This window comes from Myxocyprinus asiaticus, chromosome 39 (assembly GCF_019703515.2).
Source record: "Myxocyprinus asiaticus isolate MX2 ecotype Aquarium Trade chromosome 39, UBuf_Myxa_2, whole genome shotgun sequence".
Classification (NCBI taxonomy): Eukaryota; Metazoa; Chordata; class Actinopteri; order Cypriniformes; family Catostomidae; genus Myxocyprinus; species Myxocyprinus asiaticus.
This window is the reverse complement of record NC_059382.1, coordinates 10,667,572-10,692,908: the sequence shown is the minus strand read 5'-3', so window position 1 is coordinate 10,692,908 and position 25,337 is coordinate 10,667,572. Positions and strand designations below refer to the sequence as shown.

Genomic DNA, 25,337 nt, shown 5'->3' with positions numbered 1-25,337 from the left:
CAGTAACTTTCCACAAGATGGAGCCAGTGATTTCCAGGTCGTCATAGATACCACCATCTTTTGAACGTTATGTTTGCATATGGCCATAAGAATGAGCCGAGCATAGAGACATGAATCTGGATAAAAGTTCTTTATCAGATGCTTTGTATTTTATTTGTATTAGTATCTATTTAGAGGAATAAACCATGATCTTATATTACAATGATTTTTCCTGCAAGTTTTTGAAGTTACAAACCGATATATATATATATATATATATTTTCTTTATGTAAAATGTTTCTGATTTATATCATACAATCACAGCCCTTCATAAGTTCCGAAATCCTTCTGCAACTGATATTGTGTATTGCATATTTATGCACATTTTCTTACATGCTAAATCTCACCAGTACAGAATAATTGGTAACCCTTTACAATAAGGCTCAAAATGTTAACATTAGTTAATGCATTAGATGTCATGAATTAACCATTAATATTTTTTAAAGCATTTAATAATCTTGGTTTTTATTAAGTAATAAGTATACAATTGATTATCGTTAGTTCATTTTCATAATACATTAACTAATGTTAACATATAAAACATTTAATGTAAAGTTTCACTGAAGAATTATTACCAAACTAACCATTTGAAAATTCAAAAACACTCCTAATTTAGACTAAAATAGCTACCCAAGATTATTATTCATATGTTAGGTATTCTACTACATTACTACACCGCCTCAGCTCATTGTTTGATAAACTGTATGCTCATACTTTGCTTCGGTGTTAGGAGATGAGATCACAGAGACACTGGTGAACAGGAGAGGCTGGTGCAGGCGTCTCACTGACAGTTTGCAGGTCTCTCTTGCTGCTGCAGTGAACTGAGCTATAAAAGCCCTCTCCCCCTCAGCTGGAGCCCATTTCTTGCTCTGAGGTCTCACAGCGAGGAAAGCAGGGATGAAGCTACTTTCTACAGCTGCTTTTGCACTCTTTGTGCTCTGTGCCTTTGACCAGGCAGACTCCTCAGCTTATGACAAGATAGTTGCCCATAGTCGTATTCGAGCAAAGAAAGAAGGGTAAGAGATTATAATGAAAGTTCATATTTATTTTTAATATTTATTATTTATTATAATAAATAAAATTAATACTAAGTAATACATATAATTCTAAAATGTATTATTATTATCATTAATAATAATATTTATTATTATTATTATTATTATTAATAATAATAATAATATTAATAATAATAATAATAATAATAATAATAATAATATGTTTTGTTTTTTGTACTTGTGCAAAATGCAAGTCAACTTAATTGGTATTCAGGGGGAAAAAAAAAAATTCCTGAGAAAGAAGGGTAAGACAAAAGGATAAGACATCACTTTTACAATTAATATTATTTTTAATACTTATAATACATTTTATAATAAATAAAAGTAATATTTTACCAAATTAATAATAAATATAAGTACAGTATTATTACATCTATTATTATTACTATTATTACTTAAATGTTTCTTTGTCTTTGTGCAATGTGTAAGTAAGCTTTATTGGTATAAAAAACATTTTTTTTAAGAAAAGCAACAAATTTCTTTATGATTAACATCTTTCCTTTTGTCTTTTGAAATAATTATTGTGTCAGTGTGTGAAGTTTTTCTCTTAGTACATTGTACATTTTAGTACATTTTCTAGGTTGATTAGTAGCACAAATTCTTAAGAGTGTTTTGGAAGGGGAATATTTGATTTTATTTACTGTAGAAGTTTCAACTTTACTAATTTCATGCTATCTCACCTTTACCTTTTCTGCAGACCGAATGTCTGTGCTCTGCAGCAAGTCATGGGGACAAAGAAGAAATACTTCAGCACTTGCCGTAATTGGTACCAAGGGGCCATATGTGGAAAGAAAGCGTAAGTGCGATGCTTTATAAATTCTGGAGGCTATTACAAATCCTGTCTTCTTGACAGAAATCTGGGAAGTTCCAGATGCTCCAGTGGTCAAAGGTTAAAGGTTACCATCCCAACTGATGAGAGTGCTTGAAGATTTCCAACAGTACATGCACACATGATTTCCTACTTAGTATTTATAAGAGCTGAGCTCCAAGTGTAACTTAATGTTTTTACAATGCTTTCTTTCCAAACAGCTATCTAAAACACAGAATTTGATGGCAGCAGATTTATAACAGTTCAACACAAATGCTAAAACAAGGCGTAATGGATAAATAGAAAAGGCATTACTCCATTGCACTGCAAGCCAAATTCCAATCATGATATTATTCATGACTCAGTTTCAACGGCACTCGCTGTTACAAACCAACGGAGAACTCAGAGCCTTAATTGGTATAAAATGGTGAGACCCACAGTCAGGACATGCCATCGATGATTAAAGAAAGCTATAGAGTTTGCATGGAGTGCTTGGCTTGTGTTGAAAAAAATTTCATTCATTTTTTTTTTCCTAGGGCAAAAATATACAGCTATGAATAAGGTGCAAATTTTGGGTCTTTTGTCAGGCATTGTTACACGTGTTCTTGTAGAAGGCCTTTGGCACAACTAAACAAAATTCATGATGTATGAAATGTAAAAAAAAAAAAAAAACAACAACAAAAAGATTGCAAGATCTAGATCAACAGTGTAAGAGGAACAGTAAATTCTCACTGTGTAGGTCTGGCTCCAGTAATGGGTTGGGGTTTTTGGAAGCCAACATGGTCAGCCACAACTGTTGATTCATGTAGGGTTTGTTATGCCTGTCAATTTGTCAATTTCTTTTTCCATGGTTGGAAAGAGAGGAAACGTTAACATAAAAAGGTTGCCTGGACAGGTCACTTGTAGTGCCATGCTAATGACCAAAAAGAACCAAGGTTAGGTAGGTCTCCAACTTACTTTCTTGCGTTACTTCTCTTTGGAGCAAAGCCAGACTTTTCAACAGTCACTTCAATTATTTCACTAGAGTTATTCTGTAGATATTCTGCTTCTCTCACAGTTTTGAAGATAGGGAAGCCAAGTGCTGTTCCACTCTTTAAGTATTTTCTCTGCACTCAGCAGCAGCGGTCAGGCAACCTTTGGAAATATCTGGATTAGTGTGCTTATACTGTATCTTACATAACTGAGATGAGTATGACAGGACTGAAACGGAGCAAAAAGTTGGTAAGAAAAACTTTATCATGGGACTTTATAGCATGCAGATGATGGAAGACTGAAGATTACACCCTTTGAAGTGTCAGCTTTAATTTACTGTATGGTTCACCCAAAAATTATTTACTCTTATATTGTTCCAAACCTGTATGACTTTCTTTTTTCTGTGGAACACTAAACAGAGATGTTAGACAGACTGTTAGGGCCCAACAACCTCAGTCACCATTCACTTGTCATACTGGTTCAGAACAACAGTTCAAGGTAAGTAAAAGGTTACCGAATTTTCATTTTTGGGTCTAATTTATCTTGATATCTTTTTGCACATGCAAAACAATGCAAAGATCCAAGAATATCTCCACCATCTGACAGCTTTAAATCAGTTTTAATCGTCTAAACATGTGTGTAATGTTGTTGTGCTCCTGACCTGGTGATTCACCAGGAAGAAATTCAATTAATAGGAAAATCTGACCTCCCCCAAGTGATAAGTGTGTCTGAAACCCCTCAGCTTGCTTGGTCAACAGTCATGTTTTCCCCCATTTGTGGGAGAAATGTTTCAGAAGCTCATGTTCTCCTCTGGTTGAGTGTCTGGAACTGGAACAGAACTCCCAATGATCTCATCGACATCCCTCAATTGCTCCTTCCTGCTTCATTTAGCTCCATAGAAGACAGTGAAGACCAGCCATTAGCCAAGACTGCTGCTTCTGGATCTTCTACATCATGGTTATAAAGAGGACAGCATTGAAGACCCCTTAGTTTCTTGCAGTCTCATGACTGATGGATCTCAGGGAGATAGCAGTTTCCACTTTAAATATGACTGTCCCACAGAACTCATGACTGGATGTCAGTTCTCATTTGGTGTTTTGAATGCTTTTTAATCTTTCTAAAGGATTCAGCAACATTCATCACATGGAACCGTTTTGTTGGTTTTGAAGATTTCCCAGTATGGCTGCCCACTAACCCTGACTGGAGTCCGTCTGTGAAATTCAACCACTGCTGGATTGCATTTAGATCCAGCAGCTAAGAGAACTTCTCAGGGCAGCAAAACTCTCCTGTGGTTTATTCTGACCGGACCTTATAAAAACATGTTTCCCATTAAGAGCTCTACAATAAACTCTACAATATAGGTGCTGTATAGTTAGTATAATTAGCTTTAAGTTTTATTGAGCCCATTATTCATATTATGAGCCTGTTATGATGCATATGATCTTGTGACTGAACACACACTGAAGGGCATGGAAAATAAATAAACAACAGTAATAATGATAAACAAAAAAGACCTTAGTCAGACAGATAGCATATGTATTGCTTAAAGCATATACAAATAAAGTTAACACTTTACAAAAAGTTGTACAGTATTTGTTAACATTACTTAACTACATTAGTTAACATGAACTAAACATTAACAATGCTTTTACAGCACTTCTTATTAAGTGCTGTATTTTAAATACTAATGGTATATGTTGAGATTTTTAACATTAAATGTTGTATACTTTTGCGTTAGTTAAACCATTGAGGACTATCAAGAACTAACAAACAATAGTAGGCCTCTTTTGATAAATTAACATTAACCAAGATTGATAATAATACCTAAAGCATTAAATAACGTTAACATATAGAATCTGATTGATCAGTCTAAACCAATTAACATTCAAGTTCTAACAAACAACACTGTGTAAAAGTCAAGCTAATCACTGTGTTGCTAATGTGCAAGATTTTGCTTCCTTTTTAAAAAAAATTATATTTAATGCTTAATAGAATTTAAATTCTAAAATGTTAAGACTTATATTGGAAGAGTTTTAAAATGTTAACATTAATATTCAGTATTTTGTGTGTGTGTGGTGTGTGTGTGTGTGTGTGTACATGTTTATACTACATTTGTGGGGACCAAATATCCCCACAAGGATAGTAAAACCTGAGATCACCTACCTTGTGGGGCCCAGCCAGCGGTCCCCTCGAGGGAAATGGCTTATTATATATACTAAACAATGTTTTTTTGAAAATGTAAAAATGCAGAAAGGTTTCTGTAAGGGTTAGGTTTAGGGGTAGGGTTAGGGGATAGACATTATTGTTAGATCTGTATAAAATCCATAAAATGCATGGAAGTCTATGGAGAGTCCTCACAATGATATAAAAACAAGTTTGTGTGTGTGTGTGGCACACAAGAAAGACAAGAAGAACTCTCATCTTTGAAAGATTTGATTTGTGTGGTCAAGGGAAGATATTTACAGCTTGGTTTGATGGTTTGCTTTAAACTTTACAGAGCCATTTAAAAGAAATTTTGAACACAGAAAAACCATAGAAGGCAACCTCCATCACTTTAAAACTGCTGATTCAACATTTCCTGCCATTGTACATTGTAGACTCCAAGCTGAGGTTTTTCACTGGGTTATACAGTACATTTGCTTTAAACGCACTCTGCTCGATCCAAGAAATACCCCTCAGGCTTACCAAACCACCAGCTTGGTCTCAACGCTTGGCTTCAAGGCGCTTTAAGTATTAATGTAATGCTGAGGCAACAGAATGATTAGCAGAATAAGGCACAAACCTCAAGACCACATAGCATGTTTATGCACAAAGACAGGCAATGATTTCCATATGGAAAGACTGTCTGTTCAGGTCTGTGTTATCATTAAAACCAAGATAGCTTGTAACGACTAGTGAATGGCATCCAGGAAAAATATTTGCTATATGAGTTTGAGCCTGCACACTACTGGTATTGTATTTTTTTCATGTGGTGCCATATGTCTCTGCTTCAATACTAACCTACCACATGTTATTTTATTATATGTCATGTCTTATTTCTTGCACAGGACAGTGTTGTATGAGTGTTGCCCAGGTTACATGAAGCTTGACGGAATGCGCGGCTGTCCTGCAGGTCAGTAACGAAAATTGTATTGCAAAAATTGCGTTCTGACCAGTCAGACTTTGGAATGTTACAGTGGACGGCTATATTGTCAATATAATTAACATTTGTAAAGTTCCTTTGTTAAAAGTGGAGTGTGTAATGTTTACACTATTCTTTGCCGGGTTTGGTGGATGTATCTTGAATGCTCTAGGATGAGTAGACTAACTGTCAGAAATTTTTGTAAATACTTACTGTATTGTCTCTGCATATTAAGATAGGAGAAAGTATTTAAAAAAATGTATGAAAAAAATCACACATATCATCACCTTTAATTATGATGGCTACATCAAAATTTATAATGATGCATTTGTGTAGTTGGGTATATAATATAGTTTATAGCTTCTATTTTATATTGTAACTTCTAATGTTTTAATACTTCCACGGATCTAATCTTGTCCAATCTGTGTCACGTTCTTTGCAGTTGCTCCCATTGACAACGTTTATGGTACGCTTGGCCTGGTGAAGGCCACAACTACGCAGGAGTACTCTGCTCTATCCAAGCTACGAGAAGAGATTGAAGGTGCTGGATCATACACCTTCTTCGCACCCAGTAATGATGCCTGGGAGCTTCTCAACCAGGTAACAGCTCTCTCCTCTCTCTCCAAGTCAAACATTGAAATAGAGTGGTTCCTTGACTGTTTTGCACTGCTTTTCCTTTTTCCAACAGGAGGTGAGGAGTGCTCTGGTGAGCAATGTTAATATTGAACTGTACAATGCTCTGCACTACCACATGATCAACAAACGTCTCCTCACCAAAGATCTCAAGAATGGAATGACCGCCACCTCCATGTACAATGACTTGAGCGTGTTAATCAATCATTACTCCAATGGGGTGAGTCCATATCCTCAGATATGCCTTAAACCCAAGGGTTACATGTTCTATGTTACCTGCTTTTCCAGGAGGAACATCGTTATTTGACAAATGAAATTGCAATTTGCAATTTGATGAGAAGGAAAAAATGTGCACCTTGTTCTTGTACAGATTGTCACTGTGAACTGTGCCAGGATCATTCATGGCAACCAGGTGGCCACCAATGGAGTGGTGCACGTCATTGACCGCGTCATCACAGCAGTTGGTAACACCATTCAGGATATGATCGAAGTGGACGATGAACTGAGCACTTTGAGTGTAAGTCCAACAAAGTTGCTTTCATGACCATTTGGAACCATGCAGTATTTAATATAATCTATAATAAAGTCGATGATCCACACCAATTGACGAGAAGCTGTTTGTGGTCTGTTTCTCGTCCAGACTGTGGCTACTGCCTCAGGTCTCATTGAGAAGTTGGGTGAGCCCGGACACTTTACACTGTTTGCCCCCACCAACGATGCCTTTGAAAAGCTGGACAGAGAGGTCCTGGACAGACTTATGGATGACAAAGAATCCCTCCAAGGTAAACCAAAGCTACGAGAAGCTACATGACTTTCATTAAAGTGATAGTTCACCCCAAAAAAGAATAGTCTGTTTTCATTTACCCACCTTCATGTTATTCCAAACACATATGACCTTTGTTTCTCCACTGAACACCAAATGAAGATGTGGTTACTGAGGATCATATTCTGCCTTTACATCTCCTTCTGTGTTTCATAAAGGATAGAAAGTCAGTACAGGTTTGGAATTGATGAGGGTGAGTAAATGATGACAGAATTCTGAGTGACTCCAGCCAGGTCTCCTAAGCAACCAAACTGGACTGGTTGCTAGGTAAGGTAGAGTCACATGGGGTAACCTCCTTGTGGTCACTATAATGTTGTTCGTTCTCAGTGGGGCGCGTGGTGAGTTGAGCGTGGATGCCGCGGTGGATGGCGTGAAGCCTCCACACGCGCTATGTCTCCGTGTCAACGCGCTCAACAAGCCAGGTGGTAAGATGCGCGGGTTGGCGATCTCAGACGCAGAGGCAGCTGGGATTCGTCCTCCACCACCCGGATTGAGGCGAATCACTATGCGACCAAGAGGACTTAAAAGCGCATAGGGAATTGGGCATTCCAAATTGGGTGAAAACAATTAGTAAAAAATTATGACAGAATTTTCATTTTCAGGTGTACTATCCCTTTAAATCCCCTTGCAAAACACATCGGTATTCTCAAAGAGTTGCTGAGGGAAAATATTAAGTCCTCATATTGATGGCAGATATGGCTCAAAGTAATGCTTTATTCTAGTTTAATGAGTCAAAGGTGCAGGAAATCAAGGGATTGGTGGTTCCCTTGTGCCATTTTTGTTGATATGAGTCAACTGAGTGAGCCCGTTTCACGCTGCTGAGTGTTATTTTGCCCCCGTTCAAACCGGATGGGCCCACTGCACCCCAAACTGTGGACCTGGAATTCTCAGACAGTTGGCAAACATTGCAGAAACCACACTTATGGGGCTAGTCTGAGATTTAGACAGGGTAACAGTTGAGCCACATTGAAATGCAATCAAATTTTGGCCTTTCTCTGCAGCTGAACGAAGTTCATGGCTTTGTCTTTTAAAAATATTCTAGTTTTGAAGTACAGTAGTTAATACTTGTTTGTTTTGGAGTTCAGATACATTAGCTTTCACAATGTCCGTGTAAAAGAATTACATAATACATAACTTGAAAGATATTTGATCTGCAGAAAGCTACTTTCATTGAAGAAACTTGGAGAGATGAAAAGCACAAAAAATACTCCAAGGTTTTACTCTCATGTCAGCCCAGATCATGCCACATCCAAGGATGATCTCATAAAAAATAAAAATAAAAAAAAACTTGGCTTTGGCCACATTTTTGCAAAACAGCATTACGTGGCTTCTTACACATATCGCTACAGTTTCAAGGTGAAATGTCTACTGAGTAGCACTAAAAGCAAATAAAATTTTCTCCCAAACAGATGAGGCTTTTAAGGTTAATGCCCAAGTGAGTTTTAAATCAACAAAACCTACCTCCCTACCCTAAACCTTAAACCTAAATGATAGTGTCAGAAAAAGCAAGTGTGATGTGAAAAGCAGATGCTGAAGCAACCACATCATTTTGTGGTGTTTCTATGACTCTTTTGAATCATGTATCCATTTTCATGCTCTTCAGGATTCGAAAATGGTCCTTTGATGTGCAATTCGCTATAGTAAATGTGTTTTGATATCCAGGGATGGGTTTACGATTTCTGAGGCCCCAAGCAACCAACCAACCCGGGGCCCCATTCCGAAAAATTTTGCTAAAAATATCACAATTTATTTTAAATTATAATTTTAAATTCTTCCTATCAGCCGTTGTAGCCAAGTACATTCAAAATGTTTAATGAAATAAAAATCTAGTTAAAGATAATTAATGCATGTTTTCCAGTTTTTCCACAATACAGTGATAAAAAAGCAATATTTACCTGCATATATGTTCACAAAACACTTTGTGTGTGTGTGTGTGTTTGTGTGTGTGTGTGTGAACAGGGTGTGCAATACCTATTACTTCACCCAGTAACATTTTGAAATTCAGTTGTTACAGTATATATTAATATTATAACACAACGATCATTTATTGTTGTCCCGATTGTCATTAGAATATGATACAGTATTATTATTATTACTTTGAGGATTTGTTGTTTACAATAGTAATATAGTTCTGTCTTATTTATTTTCACCTGGAGCTTATATTCTAATGCTGCAGTGTATTGTTCATCGTGTTGCAAAAGGCTGTATTTTATGTGGGCTAAGCATCGTAGGCAACATGCGTTACAGTATTGTAACAGTAAACATACAAGCCATGGCAGACCCTCAGCACACTAGACTAGAGCATAAGAAAAAACAAAACAAAAACAAAAACATTGCCATTTATCAAGCACTGAAACTTTGCTTGGTGCAGAATAATCTGGAATAATGTTCAAAATTGTAACAGTCACCTCTTTGCAGCCTGAACTTTTTCAGAATGTACAATCTCTGAAGAAACAGCAAGACACGGTACAGCAGTCAAGGACGTTCGTCCAGTGCATGTTTACGTAGAAAAACAATGGAAAAACAGAGTAGATGCACGCAAAAACACCTTCAGTGTGAACGGCCCCTCATCCATTTGCGAAACAAGTTCGGAAGGCCTGTATATTTTTTTCATAAATTACAAACCCAAAGCCAAAGTCTTACTGACCCGAACCGGCTTCGTGAACCGCTCTGAGACCGCAGACAATAGCGTATTCGCGTGTGTACCCAAAACATCATGTCACCCCTCAAGCGGTTTTTGCAGAGCTTTCCTACTTGGGCTGGAGGGCCCCCGATGACCGGGGCCCCACACAATTGAATGGTTTGCGTGGTGGTTAAAACCGCTACTGTTGATATCATAAAATAGCATTATGTGAGAACCAGGGGGAAAAGTACGTGTTTATGAACTGATAATCTGACGTTTTACTCGTGATTTTTGTGACAGGAAATGAAAGTTTTTGTCGTAACACCTATAGAGTTCACTTCAACAGGAAAATGCCTAAATACATCCAAAGAGCCATGTAAAAATAATTTTGCAAAAATGTAGGTATAGTAACATATTTTTGTGAGACCAAGTTTCCACGTCCACACGAATATGTTTTTGTTTAAATATGCATTGATTTTGCTACAATTACGCCTCTCATTTACACCGGAATGCCGTTTTCCTCCACCGAAAATTGAAACTTTCAGAAATGCTCTCTTGTCCTGATACTTTTGAAAACACTGATGTTAGAAAACAAAAAACAGAGTTATCAAATGAAAATGCTTTAGTGTGGACATGGTCACAGATGCCTGGTACAGCTTCATGAATTAGTTACCACTGACAGGTTATAATGCCACACAAGACAGTTCTAGACAAATGAATAGTAAAGTGATGTAAACATGTTCACATTCAAACAAAACCAGCTCCAATTTTGCTCCAGATGCCTATTTTCCTAGTTTCCTAATGATCCTAGTGTGAATAGTTTTTTAAAAAATTGAAGCAACATGTACTCATAAGGATGATAGGAAATATATAAGGTCTAATAAACAGAGCAGCTTTCCTTATCTTGCCAAATACATACAGGCAGGAAACAGCTGTTCGCTTTATGATCCAGTGAAAAATGGCAGTGATGAGATGTTTGCCCTTTTATTAGTCCCTAGCAAGACTTTTGACTAGAGATCAGAGCACTCCACTTGCAGTCCAATGGCGTGGAACTGATGAGAGACTTACTCAAAGAGGACTCTAAGGCTCCCAAGGACCCCCAGGTTCCCTTTTTTAACAACCCATGGGCAGTAGCAGTTCTAGCTTGTATGGCACCCAGGGTAAAACCCGCTTCAACACGCCCCCGGAAGTTGTTGAGGGGGGTGGGGGGGGTGCTGCGAAGTTGTTGACCAGGGGGGTGTCTGGCGAAGTGGGGTGGGGGGGCCGCAAGATGCTGCCCTGGGCAACTGCCCATGTCGCACATGCCTAAATCTGCCACTGCCAATGGGAGACGCAATGTCATCATAGATTGTATGTGAGCATTCATATAATATCTGCATCATCCATATTTTATATCACAAAGATGAATTGGTCTGAGACAAATTTTAACATGATAGTTCACCCAAAAATGAAATTCTGGCATCATTTACTTACCCTCACATTTTTCCAAATCAGTATGACTTTCTTACTTCTGTGTAACACAAAAGAAGAAGTATAGCAGAATGCTAGCCTCAGTCAACATTCACTTGTTTCCACACAATTAATGTGAATGGTGACTGAAGCTTTTGTGTTCCACGGAAGAAATCATTTTAATTTTTAGTTGCACTATCCATTTAAGACTGTGTCGAATCACTTTGCAAAATTAGTGTTTTACATGTTTGTTTGATATCTTTTCATAAAGAACACATTTTAATTCCTGTTTGTGATCTTTAACCTAATATGGTATGTTCTAAGCATCAAAACAAACTGTCAGTTTTCCGTGATGTCCTCTTATCCCAAGAGGAGCTTAAGAGGAATAACAGATGTGCTTTGATGTCTGATGTTTCTTTTCTTCCATAGCTCTCCTCAACTATCATCTGTTGAACTCTGTTCAGTGCTCTGAGGCCATCATGTCTGGCACCTCTTATGAGACACTGGAGGGCAGCAACATTGAGATCGGCTGCGATGGAGACAGTCTCACTGTCAACGGCATTAAGATGGTCCTTAAGAAGGACATTGTCACCACCAATGGAGTCATCCACCTCATCGATCAAGTCCTCATGCCAGACTCTGGTTAGCTTATTCTCTCTGTGTTACTCTCTGAGTCCACTCGTGAAAATGCTTCTATTTTTTAATTTTTTAAAAAAGCTTTTTTTTTAATATTATTATTATAACAAATTATATTATCATCAAATTAATTTGAGGGAAAAGTTTACATGAATTACAGAATTTCCCAGTAGCCTATTTGTTTGTCCCCCTTTTTCTTTAATGACAGCATGAACTGACATGGACTCCACAAGTTTGAGCAATGATCCATGTTATCTAGCATGATTTTAGAATGTTCCAAAGAGCATCATGTGTGCTTTAATGGAGGCAAGGAAATCTGACCTTTTGTTCAAAGGAGTTAACATGGTCAGTTTCACAAGTTTGCTTTTAAGATTAGTGACCTAGTAGTAGTGCGGAATCTTAAGCTTTTCTTCATTTGACTTCATAATGTTTCTTTTTTTAAATCCTAAAACTTTAGAACTTATATTCAGATTTAAAGGGATAGTTCACCAAAAATGAAAATTCTCTCATCATTTACTCACCCTCATGATATCCTAGGTGTATGTGACTTTCTTTCTTAACCAGAACACATCTGAAGAAAAATAGAAAAATATCTTAGCTCAATAGTCCTTAAAATGCAAGTGGATGGTGATCAGACTTTTGAAGCTCTTTTTGAAGCGATGATTTAGAGTTAAACAATACTTAAATAGTGATAGTTTTTGCACCAAAAGCGAATGTCACTTTAGAAGACATTAATTTAACCGCTGGAGTCATACAGATGACGCTTATGCTGACTGTCTGTGATTTTTGGAGCTTCAAAAGTCGGATCACAATCCACTTGCATTTTAAGGACCTACTGAGCTAAGATATTTTTCTATTTTTCATCAAATGTGTTCTGGTGTAGAAATAAAGCCACACATACCTGGGATATTATGAGGGTGAGTAAATTAGATAATTTTCACTTTTGGGTGAACTAACCCTTTATATTTAATTTAGAATCCCAGATTTTCAGTGTGAACTGTTTGAACTCATTTGAACTCGTTGTTTATGTTACTCATTATCAGCTTTTATCAGTGATGATTATGTGATCACACACTACATTCTCCAGGAAAGCTCTCTCTTCTACAGTAATTTCTAAATGTTAGGAATTTTGCCTTTGTCCTATAAGCTAAACAGGTTATGGAGTTGGTTGGACAATCTCACGCTACCTTTAGTGACATGTTGATGGAACTGGGCTTGTCTGCAGCCATGAGACCCCAGGCTGAGTACACGCTCCTAGCCCCACTCAACGCAGCCTTCAACGGTGAGTAAATTGGCATTTATTAACTAATATATCTGAATACACATCAATCTCTGTTTCCCATTATCCCTGCCTCCCATTATCTCCACTGCCCCAACATGATCACAAGAAAAATCGACATACTGCTTCTGAATGTTCATGTACCATGAAATAGACCTCATTCTGCCAAATTACTGATATTCTACATTCTCCATCGAACATTTTAGCATAAATTCAAATGAGTTTACCTGTTCCTATGGCGCTACTAATAGTGTGTTGCGCTAGCAAACTCTGAGACATGGGTTCTGGTCTTGTGGGAACAAGAAAGTATCCATTCACAAAAACAATGGTGAGCGTGATTCAGAGGTTGCATTTTTGCTCTAAAATTATTTTTTTCTGACTGTAAGATTTAGTGTTGGGGTATAAGTCGGGGGTAGGGTTTCTTAAATATGCATTCCTGTTGACTGATTTATATCAATTACAACTAAAAATAAAACTCACTTTTGGCGCCACTCTGTGGGCATTTCACATAGAAACTGGTGCTCACACGTGCCATAACTTCAACAATACTTCCAGCTTCTTCCTCACAAGGGCAGTGATTCAAATTTCAGATATAGACAGATTTCAGCAGCAGAACTTTCTCACCGCCAAATTCACAATGTAATCAGTCTGACTGCTTATTGCTTCTCTTTCATTGCCTGTGTTCATTCTGCATTCTAAGACCCTTGTTATTTAAATTTATGACATGTCTTGCTGGGTCTTTCCTTAGTTAAAGGTGCACTCAGTAACTTTTTGTTCATGTCATCTTGGACTTACAGTGACACCTAGTGGTGTGGATGCAACAACATTTCAAATCAATAGTTTTCAATTACAGATGCCATTGTAGAAATTCACTGTTCACAATCAGCCATGATTCATTTAATCCAAGAGTAAAAGTGTCCAATAACAAGACGGTTAGTGAGATTAAGCGGGTATTATTCAGCTGGTCGTGTGATTCGAAAATGGGAGCCCCCATGAGGGCGCCCCTGACACCTTGTAGAGTAAAACGGCTTTTATGAGCGTCCTCATTTCATGTGAGTGGTCATGATTTTATACATGTTTTAAAATAACAATTCATTTCTTTAGAAGTAAAACTTTTTTAATGGGGAAAATGACTGAGTGCACCTTTAACTTCCCTGCTTCCATAACTATAACTCAGATTTCTCATGGGACAGCAGATGTGAAAACAGATGATTCAAACACTGCATGGGTATGGAAAATAGCTTTATTTTTATTTTTCCTGTAGCCCAACTGGTAGAGCATAGCTCTAGCAACACCAAGGTCATGGGTTTGATTCCCAGGGAATACACAATCTGATGAAATGTATACCTCAAATGCACTGTAATTCTCTTTGGATAAAAACGTCTGTAAAATGCATAAATGCACAGTAAATTTATTAGCTTGTCATCTTGCTGACACAGTGCCTGTGCTGTACCTGTTAATCTACAAGCCACAGTGGAGTTGATGTAAGTTCAATTATGAAAATATGGTGAAAGAAGGGGTAATAGCAAGCTTCAGTTTTCCCACCTCCCAGAGGGAAAGTTCCAGACCTCACATAACGCAAAGCTGGATCTTTCACCTCATTTGTGACTAATGGCAGGTGAACACATTCATCATTTTGTGCTTACAGGGTAAAACGTTCATTTTACTGGGCTCCATGAGGGAAAAGGACAGTGCCCGAGGTTACAATAATTAAAGGTCCTGTCTGAGAATGTGCATTCCACAAACTGCTCTACATGAAAGGCTGGCCAAGTCTTTACATGCTGTAGTTTGAAAGACATCATGTTCTTATGGTAGTACTTCTTTGGTTTGAGCTTCATTGGTTTAAAATGGAAGTCGACACTACCAATCACATTAAATCATGTTTATATCATGTTGTTGGTATACAATTTTATCACAAATTTAATACAAATTGAATTTTAAGAGTCAGATCAAGTAGAAATAGCACCTTAAGGGCCATTCTTTCTTCTGCAGAACACAAACAAAGATTTTTAGAAGAATATTTCAGCTCTGTAGGTCCAAACATGGTGAATGGTGGCCAAAACTTTGAAGCTCCAAAAACCAGATAAAGGGAACATTAAAGTAATCCATATGACTCCAGTAGTTTAATCAATGTCTTCTGAAATGATCCAGTCAGTTTTGGGTGAGCACAGACCAAAATATAACTCCTTTTTCACTGTACATTTTGCCATTGCCATCTCTAGGCACAATCATGATTTATAGCTTGATTACACTTCTTGGTGCTTGAAGCATGCACTATAGGAAGTGTAATCGAGCTTGAAATCATGATCGCCAAAGAGACTACTGTCAAAATTTACAGTATAGTGAAAAAGGAGTTATATTTTGTCTGTTCTCACCCAAAACTGATTGGATTGCTTCAGATGACATGGATTAAACCACTGGAGTCAGGGGTGGCATCACTACTCCAAAAGTGGTGGGGTAAATCTTGTAATGTGATGGTAAAAACATGATATTTTGATTTAAACTATGTTATTTAAATTATATTCTAAGATATCAGCAGTATTTCAAGACTCTGAGTTATTTTCCATTATCTAAACATCTGTAGCATTTTGAATTTGATTTTTTTTTAATTTATTTTAGTTTAAAGGGACAGTTCACCCAAAAAAGAAAATTCTCTCATCATTTCCTCACCCTCATGCCATCCCAGATGTGTGTGACTTTCTTTCTTCTGCAGAACACAAACGAAGATTTTTAGAAGAATATTTCAGCTCTGTAAGTCCATACAATGTGATGGTGGCCAGAACTCTGAAGGTCCAAATATCACATAAAGGCAGCATAAAAGTAATCCATATGACTCTAGTGGTTTAATCTATATCTTCTGAAGCGATCCAATTGGTTTTGGGTGAGAACAGACCAAAATGTAACTCCTTTTTCACTATAAAAATATCTTGACAGCAGTCTCCTTGGCAATCATGATTTCCAGCTCGATTAAACTTCATATAGTGCCATCTATCACTCTGTGCATGCCTCAAGCACTAGGATGTGTAATTGAGCATTAAATCATGATCAAACGATTGGATTGCTGCAGAAGACATTGATTAAACCGCTGGAGTCATATGGATTACTATTCTCATATGGAGATATTTTTCTAAAAATATTTTTGAGTGAACCATCCCTTTAAGGTGCTATATGAAATAAAACAAAATTTTCTTAATACTTAATTTCTATGAGACTTGTTATAATTTATCTGACTGTACCCATGAGTAGATAGATCACTTAACAGAGTTCAGTTGGGACTGTGCTAGTGTGGTGTCTTTCCTACTCCATAACATTTTTTTTTTCATTGGGCTCTTAATGGTTTAATTAATCTTTAGGAATATCTTAAGTCAAATGAGGCCAGTTACTTTATTAAACATTCATACAGAACAAATTTTTCACAAAAGGAAAACTTTGTCCATAATTTTCCATACATTTTAGAGGTCCAGACTTTAAAGCCCTTAATTTATTTGCCATTGTATTTACAGTGCAATGCCATAATCACAGATAAGACTGTTTTTTCTAGAGTTCATTGGGTAAGACCATGAGTGGTTTCTTATTACTTTTTTATTTGAGATGTTTGATTTCCTCCATAGTGTTTTAAACTAGATAATTCTGAGTAGAATTCAAATGGGTCTCAATAGTTTTGTGGTAAGCTCCACCTCAGAAATATCAAGGGAAGCCCAAACGATGCATGTGCTCCAGAGATACAGTACAGTAGGAAAGTGTAGAGCACATCACGCGATTGGATTTGTGATGACTCGCGCAACACTTGCACGAAAACCAGGCTTGAATAACGCTTTTCAGATGAGACGAGGAAGAATATTTAGCATGTATCTAACACTCTGAACGGCAGATGAATGTCATTGAATTTGCAGGAAAACCGCTGCAATAACCAACATACTTATCTCCTCTTAATTTCCACACAAACACCTGCAGTTCCGGACAAAAACATTTGGGGCTGGACCAAATTCATTCGGTGCTCATTTTGACATAGCGACACCCCTTGCAAACAAGTTTTAATCAGATGTTCTAGATTTTGTGAGAAAATGTCCCACCCACCAGAGGTTTTGACAGTGATTCAGACATATCATTCATTGCCTAAAAGTGGTGGGGTGTCACCCCAGTAGTTTGAAAAGTGCTGGGTCAAATGCCAGCCTATCCCCATTGCTCCTGCGGCCCTGACTGGAGTTTTATGGATTACTTTTATGCTGTCTTTATCTGCTTTTTGGAGCTTCAAAGGCCTGGCCACCATTCACTTGCATTGAATTGACCTACAGAGCTGAGATATTCTTCTACAAATCTTTGTTTGTGTTCTGCAGAAGAAAGAAATTCACACACATCTGTGATGGCATGAGGGTGAATAAATAAGATAATTTTCATTTTTGGGTGAACTAACCCTTTAAAAAAGCTAGAAGCAACACAGCAAATATAACAGAACAAATGTGTCTCAAGACACATTTTTAAAAGTCAAAGTTCTTTTTAATTTGGCACGGCATCTAAATAATGTGGCACTCCTGCGTGAGATGCTGAAAAAACATTGAGATGCAAGGCAACGGTCAAAGACATCTGTCTAGCATGTTTACATTAAAAAAAAACAACTGGAAAAACAGAGAAGAGGGATGAAAAAAAGCATTCAGTGTGAATGGCTCCTTTAGGTAAAAACTGCATGTTACCAATTTGTTTTTGTATTTTTCTAACCTAGATGAGGTGATGTCCATGGACCAGAGCTTCCTAAGGATCATCCTGGAAAACCACGTCCTGAAGAACAAGATTGTGCTGAGTCAGCTGTACAACGGTCAACGCCTGGAAACCCTTGGAGGGAAATTTCTCAGAGTCTTCGTCTACCGCACAGTCAGTTTTGTTTCATATCCTTGGTTCACCCAGAAATGAAAATCATTGCATCATTTACATACCCTCATGTTGTTCCAAACCGTATGACATTCTTATGTGGAACACAAAAGGAGATGTTAGTCAGAATGTTCACACAGCCTCAGTCACCTTTCACTTTCATTGTATGGGAAAAAGATGCAGTGTAACTGAATGGTGACTGATGCTGACAGTACTAACATTCTGACACAAAAACATCTCTTTTTGTGTTCTATGGAAGAAAGAATGTCATACAGGTTTGGAACATCAAGAAGGTGCGTAAATGAAGATAGAATTTTCATTTTTGGGTGAATTATTCCTTTAAGTTTCTGGTTAAGATTTGTGTAAACTTGAACAGGATCACAAAAAGTGTCTGTGACTCTGGTATGTCACACAACTGAAGTCTCAGGTAGCCTATGTGAATTCCTCTTCTTTGGCCATTATTTCCAGTGACATTTATTGACATTGTAAATACTATGTAATAACTCAAACAGTGCCATTAGTATACTCAGAGGAAGTAAACTGACTTAAAAATTAAAAATTTTAAATTTTGTAACTATAAAGGCTCTCTGCATTGAGAACGCTTGCTTGATCCGCGGAAGCAAAGAGGGAAGGAATGGTGCGCTCCATCTCATGAAAACACTGATCACTCCAGCGGAGTCCAGCATGTACCAACTTCTGTTTAAAAATGGATCCTTCAAGTAAGGAAGATAAAAATCTTAAAAATATATATTTTTTTTAATATACTATACTAATGGATAAACATTAGTTTTTGTCATATCTCATTATAAGCTAATACAGTACACCACACTGAACAAAAATTGCAATAAATAAGTGGTTCTCAACTGGTGGGTCGCAACCAACAAATGGGTTGAAAGTCTGTTCTGAAAGGCCAAAATCGAAATTCATGGGACCAAAATTTTTAATTTTCCATGTCATGTTAGTAATGTAGCATATTGTGGTCAATGCATTTTATGTTAATATTAATAAATGATAAACAAAATGTTTACCTTTGCACTGTAAACAAGTTTGGTACTGTGTTGGGTTCAGTGCCGTAACTTGCATCTTTCGGGCCCGTTTTATGGGTCCCCCTCTGTCGTCTTTCACCTTCTGTGTGGTGGGGGTCTCCATTGGTGTTTTCCATTGCTCGTCGGGCCTGCATTCGATTATTATTCACCCACTCTCAACTCAGGCCCTAGGGGAGCTGCGCACCCTGCCCTCCCTGTAGTTACGCCACTGGTTGGGTTGCAACTTGATGTCATAATTCAAATCTGGGTCTTGAAGCAAAACCAGTTGAGAACCACTAATACTATATTAAATGCTAATGTTTAGAAATTTGCGATACTTTTTTTACTATTACAAATGTGGTAATTACATTATCATGGTCAAAGTGAGGATTGCATTCTTGCTCTGTAGTGACTGTTTTACCTCATTGTTGCAGGATCTTTTTGTCTTTGATGGAGGCAGCTGGTTTGACTGATCTGCTGAAACAGGATGGAGATTTCACACTCTTTGCTCCCACAGATGAGGCTTTTGCCGGGCTCAGTGAGAGAGACTTGTCTCTTTTGAAGAGTGAGTACTAGCGCAACACATTAACTCAAGAATTATTGTTCAGTTATGTTTTATTCAGGATAAATTATATTAAAGATGAACGATAAAGGCTACAGGAAGCGATAACGTCTCTTCTCTGTGATCAGGTGACGTTAATGCCCTCAGAGCCATCCTGCTGTATCACTTCAGCCGGGGCATTTTCATTGGTGGAGGTTTGGAGTCTCATGTAACTAACCTCCTAAAATCCCTGCAGGGCAGCAATCTCAAGGTTTTGTATGTAAGTACCCAGCACACCAACTGTTCTGCCTCTATAGAAGTTAAATACAACCTAGATATTCATTTCAAGTCATGACATCTGCTATAGGCACACATGAGAGCACTCTTATTAGATTATATGATTACACTCTTTAATATGAGTTTTATGTTGGTGGGACTTTTCATTTGGGAATTTCCTGAGAGGAAGTTCCCAATCAAACCATACATTGCAGTAGAACACTTTATCTTAATATTACATTTGATTCAGATGTAGATACTGTATGTACTGAAAAAAAAAAAATAAAAAAAAATGGCAAGACAAAAAAGAAAGTAAAAAAAAAAGAAAAAAACATATATCAAATATGTGGTAAAGTACTAGACTACACAGATGCATTCTTGGAGCAACATTATGTTTGGTTTGGTTCCATAATATGTCTTTGATTAAAATAAAGATTATCTATTTTTTGCAAAAAATGCTTTGTCAAATTACCTAAAAAAAGTCTATGATGTAACATTTACATCTTTTTTTTTTTTAAATCAAGTATTTTTTCAATATGACTGAAGCAACCTGAAAATATTGTTATTACACCAATGACAGTCATTTTTAAGATTTAGGACAATATATATCTCATTTAAGATAAAAACTGCCTAGTACTTACTTTTTGCATTGTTTTATTACAATACTTATTAAAAATATAAAAACATCATTGTTTTTAGGCAAACGAGACCATGCAGGTAAACACTGTGAAAGTTCCAGAGTCTGATCTAATGGCCACAAATGGAGTTATCCACTTCGTCAGGTCTCTTCTGTACCCTGAGGGTGAGCATTATACAATTACACAAGCCTAATAAATTCCATTGTTCAATATGTTCTCTGTTGCAGTGGCTTTACTGTATAAATCATTTGCATGTTTCAGTGACTACCAAACTAATGTCTACTAATGTTTTACTGTAAAGATATTCCTGTCGGGAGCCAGGAACTCCTCTCACTCCTGAGAAGAATCATCCGATACATCCAAATTAAGGTACTGAATTATGACATGCTCCTTTAAAACCAAGTCATACGCATGAACTAGTCCTCAAAAAGACTGAGCAAAACATCCCTGAGGACCCATTCAGTAGGCCTACTTGCCTTAGAAGTGTTTTTTTGGTAACCCTGAAGGTCTGACTTCAATTTGATTATGTGCAACCAGATTCAGGCTTCATGCCTCGATATGATCTCACAAAACAGATGTGTAACAGGATCCAAATGTCATCTTGTTTTCTTGAGTAATTCTATCAAATGTACCTAAAGCAGTGTAATAGACATTTGCATAGGTGAATATTCCAGCTTCTGAAAACGTCTATACCAACATGTATTTTCTTTACATTGCAGTATGTTTCAGGATACAGATTTCAAGAGATCCCTCTGACATTTATGATAAGTATGTATCAAAAGTTATCTTTTTATCGATGCAGTGCAGTTTTTATGTGTATTTTTAAAGACAACGGTTGTGTTGTTTGCTGAAATAATTATATTTCCCCTTCCTGAAATCATTACATTTCGCTTATGTTTCCTTTTCCTGTAGGAAAAATCATCACAGGTAATAGACCCCAGGGAATTTGATTATTGCTCTCTGCTGCCTGAAAATATTTTGTATAATAACTAGCCTCTTTCTTAAATCTGTCTCTGCAGTCCCCGGTGATGTTACAAAAGTCACCAGAGTCATCCAGGGAGAGCCCACTATCACCAAGGTGACACGGGTCATTGAGGGCGAGCCGAGCATTACGAAGGTTACACGTGTGATTGAAGGAGAACCCTCTATCACTAAAGTTACCAGGGTAATCGAAGGTGAACCCTCTATAACTAAGGTTACCAGAGTAATCGAAGGGGAACCATCTCTCACTAAAGTCACCAGAGTCATTGAAGGTAAATATTATTTAGCACATACATGATGCAGATTTGTGAGAATATTTTAGAAATTTAACGCAAAACATTATTTTCATTTGCTTGTTAAATGGATTATCAGTGCATTAGGGTAGTTGCCACATGTCCAGGTACTTTTTAAATTTTTTTTATCAACATCAGGATTTTATGTTAAAATTCGTATCAGTGTACAAGGGAAAGTATACTGTTTATTCTTTATGTATATTTGTCTATATATTGATGTCCTGTTTGACTTTTCACCATTTCCCTTTAGCTTTTTACCCTTTTATTTACTATTGTGTTCCTTCACTAGTTAATTTTAAACGGCCCTGCGGTGTGACAGTTTATGAAAGAACAAATACTTTATGTGGTCTCTTATATTGTCATGAAACTGCATTCATAATGATAAAAGAATTAGCAAAATGCTGTTTAAAATCATTTTAGACAGAGAGAGTTTAGCATGTTATACCACAGGACATGTAATTTTAAGTATCTAATGTCAATTACCCAGTAATGTGTACAAATAGCAATGCAATGATAGTGTTCGACTAATGAGTCTTGGAATATGACTTTTCCAAACATACAGTATGTGATGTTTCTCAACATTTCCTTTGTAGCCAGAACCGACAGACCCTTTTCTGGATTTGGACTGCACAATTGTTGACACTGCTTAATGTTTTGTATCAACAGGTCCTGAATACTCAGTCACCAGCTCCTCTGATTTGGAGCTATATGGTAGTGTGCTGCTTTGAACCCTCTATTAGCATGCTAGTACCAGAGCTAACTGTTAACCACACCTTGGGCTCCTTGTACCAAATCATTTTTTTTTTTTCCCATAATGTTTTTGTCATATTTCAGGTTACAATATCTGTTTTGTTAAGGGTACTGGTAAAGGAAGTCAATCTTTGATGTTATCTCTTTTATGTCTTGGAATTAGATTCTGTATGCTTCAGGCTATGGAGTAAAGCCGGCTAAATCGACCACTAAACTTCCTTCCTTTTCCTTTTTCTATCTACTTCTCCACGTATGACCATACAAATGCCAAAATTATTCATTTCTCCCTGTTTTTTCACCTCTAGATTTTGGCGAAAACTCTGAGGGCATCACTAGATTAATTCAAGGTGAGATTTTGACATTTGCGAAGGTATCTCTCGCTAAATAGTCTTGTAAACATAGGTGACCTGCCTTTTTCCATTTACAGAGGGAACAAGAAGAGTGCCTGGAAGAAGAGTGCAAGGTAAATAATTTACTAAAGAATTGTTTACTAAAGCAATGCAATGCTTAAAAAAAAAAAAAGGGTTTGCTGGTCTTAGCTGGTTTAGCCTAATCTGATTTATGCAGTTTAAACATTTGTGCACAGATATGGTCATAGTATGAACAAACAGTTGGATGAAAGTGCTTGTACATGAAGTCAAATGCATGACACTTTTGGGAGCATTCATTTTTGTTTTACATTGTATGCTAAAAAAGTGAACAATCAATGTCCTACAAGCTCTCAGTGACCTCTCTTCTATACTCCAATTCTCAGGCGTACCTCAGAGAAGAACCAGAATGGCCAGTGCAAAGTAGGCCAAGTGAGCGCATGAACACAAGACCTAAATAGTTAACAGGTATTCAAGGAACAAACCATATACTTCCTACATTTACTTGTGCAATGGTTCAGAACTTACCAGGTTGGAGCTGGGTTTAGGGCAAAATAAAAATCAAGAATGCTAATCCCTACATACTTTGTTCTCCCGAGGTGACTTAATGATTTTTGGTCAGTTATATTTGGTCAGAACAGGGATGTTACATTGTTTCCCATATGTTTATGTAAATATTTTTTTTTTTTTTTTTTTTGTAAAGTGCAGTTTGAACCTTTTGTTGCAGAAAGTAAGTTTCATCTTATCAATCAGTAGTAATGTGTTAACACAAACAATTTAGTGTGCTTTTTGATGATTTGTATAATACACAGTTCTTAATGATTTGTACAACCATGTGGAGTGCATCCAAGCCAGGATTTTTTTTTTTTTTTAATGGAGGTGTGCATATGAAATATGTGGAGTTGTGGTGTGGGGAACAGTTCAGTGTTTAGCATTATAAAAATACCTTAAAACCAGCAATATGAATTTAATGTTTTGGGATATGGTTTACTATTGCATTTACAATGATTTTATGGTGCTCATGTTTAGCAATGCGAAGTCTTAAATAAATACTGAATCATGTTTGCAAATTGTTTTGTTAAAAAAAATATCTGAAATATTGTTTTTCTTTTCTGATGGGGTGAAGGTTTGGTATTTCTTCCTCAGTGTTTTGTGTGGGTCTAATTACAGATTTGAACAGATTGTATAACGTGCAGCACAGTGCTTGATTTGAAAAGTCAAAGCTATATCTCGAACCGCATCTTCATGTTACTTGTCAATTTTTTTATGAGATGAAGTGTTGGCATGTTCCATTTATTTTACAATTTCCTTCATAAACTCAACTTTTAGATATGAAACTGTTTAAGTCCATTTTTTGAGATATTCAAGCATTCACCATAAAACATTACTTCGCTTAAAAAATTTGTACTTACATAAATAAGATTTTCTTGTCTTGAAGCTCTATCTTTTAATATTAGCCAAATAATTTTACATACAGGTATATGCTAACCATTTTACTTTCATAGAAAAGATTTCTATAAAATGTATAAGGTACATCTATTTTTATCAGAATAATTTTGTGAGCCATCAACAGTTCTTAACTTGTTTATTTATAGCTCAATCAGCACTCTTCTAAAGTTGTAGTTTAGATTTCTTCAAAATCAGCACAAAACAGTCCATGCTTATGTAGGCTATATAAATCGTGAATTGCTTGCTTCAGGGTACATTGAGATTCATGCGTTTAACCAAACAATCTTTCATGCATAATCTTCCAGGGTGTACAAAGCTTTGACAACAACCTTGCAAAGACAACAACCAGATTTTCCTTTCACTTTATTCATAACTTCTATGTTTTAGCATGTTATACACTGACATTTTGTGTTAATATGGAATGTAATGAATGTATCTGCAGAAAGTTCACTTCATTCCAGAATAACCAGTGAAGTTATCTAAAGAAAATCCTATAAAAAAGAAACATTGCATTAGCTTAGTATTTTCTCTGATCACTAAACGTTGAAACTTTTAAAACACTAAAGTACTTCACACTGATTTTTTTTTTTTTTTTTTTTTACAGTAAGGAATGCTGGTTAACATATACAGAATCTAAAAGCAATTTCAGCAACGACAAAATATTTGTACTCTTACTGCATTTACTATATATATATATATATATATATATATA

The 25,337-nt window shown here is 36.6% G+C and overlaps 1 protein-coding gene across 1 annotated transcript; it reads left to right on the top strand.

The window, feature by feature from the left end:
- Positions 1 to 782: 782 nt before the first annotated feature.
- On the top strand, positions 783 to 24,513 carry postnb (periostin, osteoblast specific factor b). The gene is made up of 21 exons (XM_051679571.1): positions 783 to 1,055; positions 1,792 to 1,890; positions 5,922 to 5,986; positions 6,438 to 6,595; positions 6,684 to 6,848; positions 6,999 to 7,145; positions 7,269 to 7,410; positions 11,953 to 12,165; positions 13,307 to 13,441; positions 18,159 to 18,307; positions 18,887 to 19,023; positions 19,764 to 19,894; positions 20,020 to 20,150; positions 20,846 to 20,948; positions 21,086 to 21,153; positions 21,504 to 21,552; positions 21,697 to 21,711; positions 21,804 to 22,037; positions 23,114 to 23,155; positions 23,236 to 23,271; positions 23,563 to 24,513. Exons 1-21 carry the CDS (start codon positions 937 to 939, stop codon positions 23,601 to 23,603), a joined length of 2,379 nt encoding a protein of 792 aa, XP_051535531.1. The 5' UTR covers positions 783 to 936; the 3' UTR covers positions 23,604 to 24,513.
- The last annotated feature ends 824 nt before the right edge of the window (positions 24,514 to 25,337 follow it).